The 11,269-nt window shown below is 42.9% G+C and overlaps 1 protein-coding gene across 2 annotated transcripts; it reads left to right on the plus strand.

Moving 5' to 3' along the window:
- The first annotated feature begins 863 nt into the window (after positions 1–863).
- On the plus strand, positions 864–10,674 carry stam2 (signal transducing adaptor molecule (SH3 domain and ITAM motif) 2). Of its 2 annotated transcripts, XM_068329836.1 has the most exons (14): positions 864–999; positions 2,281–2,365; positions 2,543–2,618; positions 3,691–3,786; positions 3,929–4,075; positions 5,698–5,764; positions 5,867–6,065; positions 6,191–6,285; positions 6,447–6,529; positions 6,617–6,704; positions 6,784–6,838; positions 6,928–7,075; positions 8,005–8,144; positions 8,417–10,674. In XM_068329836.1, the coding sequence occupies exons 1-14, from the start codon at positions 960–962 to the stop codon at positions 8,604–8,606; spliced, it is 1,509 nt and encodes a 502-aa protein (XP_068185937.1). In that variant the 5' UTR covers positions 864–959; the 3' UTR covers positions 8,607–10,674. The 2 variants fall into 2 exon arrangements, with proteins under 2 accessions (XP_068185937.1, XP_068185938.1); XM_068329837.1 differs by lacking the exons at positions 864–999; positions 2,281–2,365; positions 2,543–2,618; positions 3,691–3,786; positions 3,929–4,075 and adding an exon at positions 4,103–4,785.
- The last annotated feature ends 595 nt before the right edge of the window (positions 10,675–11,269 follow it).

An 11,269-nucleotide genomic window follows, 5' to 3' on the forward strand; every position in this document is an offset into this window, starting at 1 on the left:
AAACTACTGGCTCCTATCCAAGCATGAATGCTAATATACCCAAGTCTTTAAAATGTCAAAACTTTTACCATGACTATCAATAACTATCTTTTCCATCTTGCTCTAGGATGTGGAACATGATAATTTAAGTTGACTTCATGTGACTGACTGCTACTCAACAAAGTATTTCTGTTTCACCCTTAAAAGACTATTGTTTGGTAATTGTACTGCTGGATTGTCCTGGAGGATAACTCTGTATGCCATTGTCCTGCCATTGTCGTGGGGAATAACTTTGTATGTAATAATCCTGCTAGATTGCCCTAATGGGTTGAAAAGGAGGAATATAGATAGATAGATAGATAGATAGATAGATAGATAGATAGATAGATAGATAGATAGATAGATAGATAGATAGATAGATAGATAGATAGATAGATAGATAGATAGATAGATAGATAGATAGATACTTTAATAATCCCGGAGGAAATTGCATATGTCCCAATATGTCCCACTCTGCTCGGCTACTAAGGATAAAATTTTGCAAATGTAGAAAGCCAGAACTGGAACCCAGATTTAAATCTAATGTGGACAGGTAGAATTTAGAACATCGAGAATAATTGTATGCGCTGACCTTCTTAAATTAGCCGCTAGATGTCAGTGTTCTACTATTCTTCATTCGCGAAAAACGCACGACTGAGTGTTTTGTTTTGTTTTTTAATTTGGACAAAACTATTGGAGATTTATTAGTACAGAAAAGTACATGCACAATTTGTGAAAAGTAGATTTTTTTTCCCCCATGACTTTTCGGCTTTTATATCATTTATTTTTTTCAGGCATTGTTTAGGGCAGCCAAGTTTCCGGAAGAGCAACTGGTGTGAGTTTGATGGACAAGGAAGGAAGATTTGTTTAGGTTTCGTCTGTGTAGCAGACGTAGTCACTTTTCTTTCATTACATATTCTGGATCCTTTAAAATCGCCAGAATGCCTTTGTTTGCTCAGAATCCTTTCGACCAGGATGTTGGTGAGCAAAATCTTTTGTCATTTGTGTTTTTAGTGTGTCAGAGCTCGCTCAGCGGTCGAGCTAATAACATTTGAAGCTAAAGTTAGCTTAGCTTTAATTCGCCGTAGCCGTTGTAAGTTAGGTCATCACAGCTGGTTTGGTTCGTAACAACATGAATAGTTCTCAGCAGATTACACGGTGTCTATATTTCCATTTTAAAAACACTCATTGTGTTAGTCGAGTCGTTAAAACGCGAAATAAATGACTCCTTTTTAACCTTAGTAACCCAAACCGTGACTAGCAAATGTTAAACAGAAGATCAGCTGACCTCAAATCAGATCGTTTGACATCTTCAGACCGACAGATTGTGACATGTTACCTAAGTTTGAAGAGATGGAATGATCATTTGAAATCTATTTTGATCACATTCATATGACTTCTATAAATTAACGAGTCTATAAGATGTTTGTAAGCAGCGAAGTACGAACATTTTAAAGTTTCAGTCACGGTTAAAAATCAAATATCTTGAAGTGACAGTGACAGCAGGTGTTCAGGGAAAATATATTGTTCTCTATGCATAATGAAATGTCAGCATGAACAATGAAATCAGCTGTTACGTAATGGATTAGTCCGATGATAGAAATGAGTGAACGACCATCCACGGTTAGTCATTAAGGCAGGAAGAGATGCGGTTTTTTTCTCATGTCGTGTAGATTTTAATGGAAACTCCCATGGTCACACATATCTGGCCTTGTCACAGCAAAGAATTTGTATAACTAGACACTCATGCACTGTTGGATTCCATCATCTTTCTGGAGATTAACAAATGTCATCACAGAGTTAACCACGTTGAGATTTACATAATTTCCTGATAACCTTCATCAAAGTAGGAGACACTTTACTGACAGAGGTTGCCTTTGTTGCTATTCATAAAATGGCCCAGCTGCAAAATACTGCATTATGGGTTATGGAAGATGTCATCTGCTAACAGATAAAACTTCTTAAAGATTTGGCTGGCTTTCCACTATGAGGAGAAACCCTGCCAGTTCAGAGAATGAATGAATTAAATTAATTTAAATCTTCGTTTGTTTACTCATCCCCCCATTAATATTGCTAGTTTTTATATGTATAGCTTGTAATCTCTGGTACAAGAATAGCCAAGTCTGAAATGTGGCACCACCACGATTTCTGTTTATTTAACACTTGTTCACTGTGACTGCACTCTGTCAGTAGTAGAATAAGTCTGAACACATGGAACCACGTTTTCTCCTATGCACTTTATCTCTGTTGGATATATTCCAGAGAAAGCAACCAGTGAAACCAACACAACAGATGACTGGGGCCTCATTATGGACATCTGTGATAAGATTGGAACGACGTCCAATGGGTAAGCTGGAAAATAAGGCCTTTAAATAATAAAAAAAACTTATCCTTGACATAGCACTGTGGCTCAGATAGCTCTGTATTTAAATGACGTTCATCAAGGCATGAACAGGATCCTTTCTATGATCAGTTCTTAATACTTTGTTGTTGTTGTTGGGGTTGTTTTTTTTTAATGTTTCAGCCCAAAGGACGGTTTGAAATCCATTATGAAGCGAGTCAACCACAAAGTGCCTCATGTTGCCTTGCAGGCCCTCAATGTGAGTTGTCTTTCCATTTGTTCTATCGATAAATTTGATACATTTTGATGGATATGCAAAGAAGAATACCATTCTTCATGATATGCCCATCATCACCAGATGTTGTTTCTGCTGAAAGCATTCTTCCTCTTCACTATCAAGTGTAAAAAATGCACTCATTACTAAGAAATTATGAGCAAACAAGATAGTAAAAACCTAAAAAATGTCACTTAGTTCATACTTTTGTGCCTAAACTTCAGCTAATTAATATACAGCGACAGCCCCACAGCTATGACAGATTTACTGTACAGTAATTTTCTTCATCTGATTTCTGAACAACCAAGATAAAAAAATATAATTTGATAGGTTTGATTTTGGGTGAAGCTCTTCTTTCTCGTGGCGCTAAAAATAGTTGTTTACCAATGTAGCTGGGATTCATGTGAGCTGATCTAATATCTCCACCATTAAAGCCCCTCAGCAAAGTTGTTTCAATCTTTATTCAACTTGATCTTTGAGGAGGCTTCCTGGAGCGACCCCCAACGTCAGGAATAGTGAAACTCTCCCCTTATGTGCATTTAAATGAATGTCGTACACCTCCAGGGTAAACAGAATGTCACCCGGCGGGGAAACTCAGTCGCAGTCACTTACAAACAGTGATCACAAATGGACACAAACGGACACACAGAGGAGAAAGTGATCACTGTGCTACTGATTGATGTCAGACAAACAAGTTCTACCTGTTTGTCACACCAGCGGGGGGTTTCCAGTTAACGTGCACACAGCAGGAGATGGATGAGAATGACCTACATGGCTCCTCCACAGGGATGCTAGTCTTAGTGACAGAATGTTTAGACATCACAAGGGTTAACTAAGTTGAGTAACACAAGAAATGTTTTTCTCTGAGTCACCATGAACAAATAGCGTCACATGACCTGAACTGTATTTCCATCTCTACTCAATTGTTCAGACAGTCAGTTTGAGTTAACAAGTTTCATCCACTGTTAACAGTCTATTTTTGCGTTAATATATTCCACATTAACTTTAACTTATAACTCCACATTAACTTCTATATTAATTGTGTCTTCTCCCACAGTTGCTGGGTGCTTGTGTGTCAAACTGTGGTAAAATATTCCACTTAGAAGTCTGCTCCAGGGAGTTTGCCAGTGAAGTACGGACAGTGCTGAGCAGGGTAAGGACACGTTCCCACTATTACAAATTTTTAACCGTATTTTATCTCCATAACTCTTTGCAGGCACCATTCTCACAAGGTTAAGTGACCCAGAATCTTAAAATCCCCTAATGAAGCTCTAGTATCTGTTTGTTCTCTGCAGGCGCATCCTAAGGTGTGTGAAAAGCTAAAATGTCTAATGGTGGAGTGGTCAGAAGAATTCCAGAAGGATCCGCAGCTCAGCCTGATCGCCGCCACCATCAAGTCTCTGAAAGAGGAGGGCATCAGCTTCCCTGCTGCATCGTCACAGGTCTGTAGGCGTGTATATACGGTGAAAACGGGGCAGTTCGAAGGCTATGGTGTTTTCATTCGGATGGAATCAAAACTGGATTTTAATCGTCCTGCTTAGAAAGCAAAGAAAAGTGCTGAGATGTGTACAAACGGCAGCGCAGCAGGATGGGGATCTACTGCATTACATTACATTAATTCAGCTGTTGCTTTAATCAAGAGCAACTTACACAAAGTGCGTTCAATCATTTGTAAGTACATCTTCTTCAAATCAGCAGATCTGCTCTTAGTGCCATCCTGTGACCCCCACCCCCCACCCTTCTGCTAAGCTGAGTAATTGGTCTCCTCTCCACCGTGTTCATCATAATACCAGCCAGCTTTAATTTAAAGAAGGAAGTACAGTTTGGCAGTTTGCCATATGGAGGGTTAGCAGCACTTTGTTATATTGAGTTCTGTCTCAACACTTCACCTCATATAGAGGAAAACTCTTTGACCTGCATCTTATTTAATTTGTCAGCAGTTCTCTTTCTCAAGCCTCCGTCAGGGTGTTTTTCTTCTGGCTGCAGCTTCATTCGTCACAGGGAAATGACTGCATCAGAATGGAGATTCTTTTCTTCTGACCACCGTGTTGCCAGTTTGAAGTTGGGCGGAGCTGTTGCATCTGCGTTTATTTGGCGAGGGCTCGCTCTGGAATTTCCTCCTCACATGTTTCACATAATGCAGTGGAAAAGTGTAGGTACATCCTGGAATCGCTACGAGCGGAGCTGCCGCCTGCCTTTTTGTTCTCTTTGTTTGATGAGTGTGATGCATTACGTAACGGCCCGTTGAGTCCAGGGTTGGGGTGGACTTTGCTCTCCGGCTGTCGTAAAGCAGCTGACATTCAAACTGGTGTCTGTGGTTGCCGTGTTGTCACAAGTCAAGAGGGTTCTGGTTCTGAGGCAGGATCTTGCAGTCTTAGTCCCAAATTCATGAAACTATAACCTCATAAGCTGTAACTAAATCCTGTCCTGCAGTATTGATCATTGGGATCCGACCTGCTGAACAGCTGATCAAAGTTTTCTATCTCTTTCTGTTCCCAGTAGAACTAGATAACAAATTCTGGATGAAAAAAGGCTTCTTCTTTTTTTTTTTTTAGGCCCGATCTAAATTATGTAAGATTTAATTCAGAGTCTCGTCTTCACCTCGACGCCACCAGTTGTGGCTGTGTGTGTATTTTGTCATCTCTAAGGCTGAGAAAGGGGCAGATGGCGCACGAGGAAGTAGGGATGACATCTGAGCTCAAACAGCTGATGAGCAAACAGCGGCGGGGCGTGATGACTTAAGCCACGACTTCTCCGTTTGTCAACCCCAGCTGATCATCCATCCAGAGATGGAGCATCATTTTAACACCTCAACTGTCAACCATTTCCAGTTGTTGGTTTTTTCCTATTGTTTGTTTTCCAGCCACACTGTGTTGGCTAAGGTCAATACGAGCAAAACCAACAGGTTTACGCCTGTTAACTCTTACAGTACAGTATATACTGCTCTTAATGCAGTATCCACTGTGACCAGCAGGTGGCGGTACAGCTGCTCTGCTCTCACTAGCTTTTGTGTACAAACACACAGACACACAGTCATGACCTTTTCCCTCCTTTTTCAACGCAGGGGTCCACAGTAAAGGTCAGCGCTCCTGCTGCCACCGCAGCATCCGATGATGACAACCTGGCCAAAGGTAACGTCTGACTCCATCCGTCACCTCTCCCAAACTTAAAAAAGGAATATATGGGATATGAAATTGATTTTTTATGTTATATTCTGCCCTCTCCCCTCCCAGCCATCGAACTGTCCCTGCAGGAGCAGAAGCAGCAGACGGACACGCGGACCCTCACCCTGACCTGCGACCCCCCGAGCTACAACAACGGTGGCGGGGGGCAGGAGGTCCGGAAGGTGCGAGCGCTGTACGACTTCGAGGCGGCAGAGGATAATGAGCTGACCTTCAAGACTGGAGAACTCATCCTGGTGTTGGACGACAGGTAAAGTCGGCTCGGGGTGTTTCCCTCAGAATTCCAGTTTTTGCGTCATCGGTGTCGTTCGAAGTAGAGATAGCGTCACATTCTGGAATACAGGCCAGCACATGTAATATATCTTTCATTTCTAGTGACCCAAACTGGTGGAAAGGAGAGAACCACAGAGGAGTGGGCCTTTTCCCTTCTAACTTTGTCACAACCAATCTGAACGCCGAGCCGGAGCCAGGTAGGTCTTACATATCAGCCTCAGAACCCTCCAGTTGCTTTGGGAGTTCTACTCTTAATTCTTCACCCTTTTAAGAAGCATTTCAATCTCTGTGCTCTTCAGCTACTGGATTTAAACCATAGCAAACTGGTCTGATTGAACGCCACCCTTGTCTTCCACAGCGACGTACGTTGAAAAGACGTCCAGTCCTGAAGAGACGGTTGTGGAACCCAAAGCCGAGCCTGAACCTGTCTTCATTGACGAGGTACCGCTTTTGCCTCGGCGCATTTTCATCCTGATTGTCGTCACAAATCGGTTCAACTGAAAGCTGCTGGCTTCTTTCTATCTGTAGGGGAAGATGGACAGAACCCTGACTCTGCTGCAGAATGCAGATCCAGCAGATTCTTCTCCGGACTCCCCAGAGCTGGTCCAACTAGAGGGTATGAACGTTAATGTAGTCCCTCTGTCAGAGAACTGCAGTCTGAGCGAATCTAAACCTGAACTTTCCTTTCCCATCAGGCGCTTGCGAACAGATGAACCCGATGATTGACGAGAGGCTGCAGGAAATCGACAGGTATTGTGAACATCTTGTATCTATCATGATTCCTGTGACAACCGTTAGCATGATGGAGTCTCAACCGCTGGTTTCTGTCTGTTTGGCAGGAAGCACTCGGAGTTGTCCGAGTTGAACGTCAAAGTCCTGGAAGCTCTGGAGCTTTACAACAAGCTCATGAACGAAGCGCCGTTCTACGCAGCCTACTCCAAGATGCAGGCGCAGTATGCGTCGACCGGCTCAGCTGTCGCCATGCAGGTCAGAAAACGGCACCGCCAAAAGTTGACCATGAAAATGTGTATTTTTTTTTTAACGTAGCTTTGCAACTCGGAAGGTGAAAACTACAAAATAAAGTAGAAGGAATGACATTTTTCCAAATGAAACCATCCTTTTGTTTGTTTGTTGGTTTCGGTTGGATCTCTTTAAGAATAAAATTTTATTTTCAATCTATTCAGGACTCTTACCCCGATGAGACCAAATTCAGGTCGGCTTAACTTCTCTTTAAAATGGACGCAGTGACCTAGCGTACGCTTGAACAGGTGGAAATCATTCCAGACCGTTCAGCGCTCCCCTCCCGCCTGTGCCTTCATGCGTGTGGAGTCGATAAAAAGCAGCGCCGTGTCATCCATAATTAAAGCACGGCTTCAGTCAGGACGGTGCGCCGCCCTGAAGGCTGCAGACGCTCTGTATCAGTTACCCATCAACCCCTCCGTCGGGAGCTGACTGCCTCCTTATTGACTCTCGGGTCTGGAGATTTTATTTCATGTAGATGACAGAGAACCCGTTCAGAGCAGTCACATGATCAGACCTGGCTTCTCCCAGCCTTCCAGTGGGAGTTATATTTGGCTGGTAAAGTCGCTGATTTTGTCTCTTTTTGTCCTGCAGCCCAGGTTCAGTCAGCTTGTTTTGTCCTCTGGAGAGTCGGGGGCTGACTGCGTTTTCCAGGCAGCAGCTTGTTTCTCTTGATAGATCAATGTCACCGTCCAGACCCACGCTGGAGCACCTTTTTTCTTTAGACACGTCATTGGGGTTTTTTCCCAGAGTGCTTTAGAACTAGCAGCTTGTTGTAGTTACACCTGCAAAGCAAGCATTTGTTCCATTGATGAGATGATCTGGAATCATTGAGTTTCACACGGGGATGTGAGATTAGATGCTGAAAACTAACCCCCCCCCTCTGTCCTGCTCAGGGCTACCTCGGTCCGGCCAGCGCTCCCTACCTGCCCGCAGGGATGCCTCCTGCGCAACCCTACGCGTTGCCTAGCGACCCACCGGCATCCCTGCACTCACTGCCGCCCAACAACCAACCTGCCCAGCCCCCCTACATGAGGTAAGAGAACTGCCCCAGCCCTGCCAACAGCACCCTGAGTATTTCACTACGCTCAAGAAAAAATGTGAGGCTTGATTTTGAAGCAGATCTTCATTAAATTGTACATATAGTTAATATATAACAACATGAATGTATATTTCAATTCTCTGGAGTGTGTTTTTCATTTTTAATCCTGATTTTTTTTTTTTGCTGCATTCAGGGGATGTAGGTCATTTCCCCGTCGAATTCCACATCCACTCTGTGTCTAAGTCACTCCTGTGTTTTCTTCACAGCGGTGGTGTGAACGCTCAGTACATGAGCCAAGCTGCCGGCGCTCATTATCCAGCCCAGCCGGGCGTGGCCATGGACATGTCGACCTATCACAGCTCCGGCATGCCTCCCTCATCCTATCCTGTGGCCGCCCCCCCTCACCAGGTTCCTCAGCAGCAGCAGGCGGCGTATTATCAGCAGCCCCTGCTGTAGAAGATAGAAACCCCCGACGGACAGCGGGCCTGAGACCAGTGCATCCTCCAGATATTTCCTTTTCCAGCTGTGTGTTCTGTGTGCTTGACTTACCATATGTGAGTGTTTGTGTGCTAGTTACCATTTTATGTGCCTGAACTGACCCCCCCCTCCACGACGGCTGAAATATCTGAGGTGTGTCTGTAACTTGGAGTTGTTCTTCTCAGCTGCTGACCGTGAGGCTAATCTTGGCATTGGAGTTTTCTTCCTGTCGTTCTTTCTTTTTCCGGCCTGGCAGTGAACGCAGCACCGCTTTTCACACAAGTCGCCACAGGAGACGAGTTGGGGCACATCCACCAATTCAGAGCCGTGTCACATCAAGTTAGCGTTTTATGATTTATACGTCTGATCCATTCTTCTTCTGAATGAACCCTTTAAAGAATTCTACCTTGTCTTCTTCTGTGGTGGCGATGTAACGCAGACGAGTGTGGCGATGGCTTCTTTTTCCCCTCCATGTTGGTAATGCAGCGCGTCACCAACAGCAGCAGCTGCTCCCCGTCCGAATCTATGTAGGTCAGCTTCCCCCACAGGAGGTTTGTGCACTACCGGTGTTACCACTGCCTGATGCACACGATAGTGACCACATGCACACCGAGGAAGAACCTAGAACGTCCACACCGCGCCTGTGTCCGTTACCGAGAGGCCGTCAGCCGCCACAGGTCCAGAAGTGTTCACCAGCATGAAGGCGATGGGAAACACGTGTGCGTGGAGTTCAGAGGAAGCTCCTAGCTTGCTCCTGTTCCACGCTAACAACTCTCCTCCAGGCAGCGCAGACACGCGTGCATTTAACTCCATTTAACACCAAAATGACGTTTCTCAGATTTGGGTTCATGTCAACATAACCCTAATATATTTGTTTGGAGTGTTTAATGGCCGTCTGTGTTTGAGTCCGTCTGCGAGCCTGATGGAAACACTGGATCCGCATCAAACGTTTAGCTCAGACTGGTTGCTAGCTTAAACACAACGCCTGCTGCTGTTTGTAAAGCAGGAGCTTCATCGTCACTGTAGAAGAACCTCCAAAAGACGAACCCATTTATTTATCGACTCCATGTATATAATATAATTTACATATAAACTCGATAAATAGAATGCTTTGTCCTTCAGAGGTTCTGCTACAACTAGACTCTCCTACTAAGTCACTGTCCTGCATTCTGTGGTGTGTTTGAAATATTTAAGATGACTTTTTGTGTTTGTGTGTGGGTGGTGCAATCTGTGCATTACATACGTATGTTAATGCTGTGTTCGTATGTGTTTGAGGGCTTCTCCATAATAGGGTCTTCAATGAAAATACATATTGATCTTCATGGGAATCATCAGATTTTAGGACAACCTGAGAAATGTTCAGCTGGATGTTTCGTCTGCTCGTACCTTCCTCTCTCCTCTCCCCAACAGAATCCATGTTTTATTCTAATGCACCATGTTGAAATATGTAATATCTGTGTACTCAGATGTCTCACGTTGTCGACGACATTGCCTGTACTCTGGTTTGTAAATACTGAGACGTTAAAACACCTGTGAGTTCAATGTTGGAGAATGTGTGATTTGTGTTCTGATGGTTTTACGTTCATTTTTCAGTCAAATGCAGGTGGAACAAAATAGTTGCAATGATTAGAATTCATTAGTTGCTGTTAATGTGAAGATAATTTTTTAACCAACTGTTGGTTTATCCTTAAATTTTGGTGTTGGCATTGAGAGCTGCATCCTTAGAAGCTCCCCACCTGTAGTGGTGCAGCTTTATTTCCTTCATTGACCACATATTTCAGCAATTTTATAATAATAGATGTAAAATACCTGGTTTTGTCAGTGACATTGCACCTTGGCTTTGGAAACATGTATTTACCACTGGATGCCTTGTTTTACTGTAGGAATCAAAGGAGAACATGGCGAATGAGTTCGGTCTTCGAATCTGTTGGATATGTATAATTCTGTATATTTAAAGTATTCCAGGAAAAGTTGCTTTATCTAGAATTTTAAAACTGCTTTTGTAACAGAGCAAACATATAGTATTCTTTTTAAATAAAAAAATTGAACTGCATTGGAGAGTTTTCTTTGATAAAAAACATGTTGTCGTAAATCCACTCAACTGCAATCTCATCAGATAGTTTGTGGGAGGATCAGTGACTATGACAACCAGAGAATATAGCAAACAAAACCCTGAAAGAAAGATTGCAAATTACAGGTCTTCTTCACTTTGAGGAAAATAAAATATTCCTCAAAGTTCAATACCTGCAATATTTTAAAGATTCAAATAATTGTAATCAGGTGTACAAATTAGTTATAACAGTATTGACTAGTTGATAATACCTGTTGAGCATCACAAGTTCGCATAAACAACACAAAATGTTCCACAAACAAATAAAATCACAAGTCTGATCTGTAAAATATGGCATCACAAATTGATGTCAGGTTTCCTCCAGGTTTGAGCTGCTGGATTTAATTTCTAACTAAATTTAGCTTCTTGCGCATGCGCACTGAGAAAAATCTGATCTGGGCCAAAACATTCAATCCATCAGAGAAACTTCAGCTTTGTAGTTCGCACACGTCTGCTCTTTTTATTCATATTTTATATTGGCATCATTCTTAAAAAACCAACCTGTTATTATTTAATATAATTTGTAATAATA

The sequence above is a fragment of the Antennarius striatus genome, chromosome 12, assembly GCF_040054535.1.
Source record: "Antennarius striatus isolate MH-2024 chromosome 12, ASM4005453v1, whole genome shotgun sequence".
NCBI classification, from domain to species: Eukaryota; Metazoa; Chordata; class Actinopteri; order Lophiiformes; family Antennariidae; genus Antennarius; species Antennarius striatus.

Excerpts from the sequence above, each read along its gene's own strand:
- stam2 (XM_068329836.1), top strand. The coding sequence starts at position 960 with ATGCCTTTGTTTGCTCAGAATCCTTTCGACCAGGATGTTG. Across the intron at positions 1,000-2,280 it reads TCCTTTCGACCAGGATGTTG|AGAAAGCAACCAGTGAAACC; the intron begins GTGAGCAAAATC and ends GATATATTCCAG. Across the intron at positions 6,286-6,446 it reads GAACGCCGAGCCGGAGCCAG|CGACGTACGTTGAAAAGACG; the intron begins GTAGGTCTTACA and ends TGTCTTCCACAG.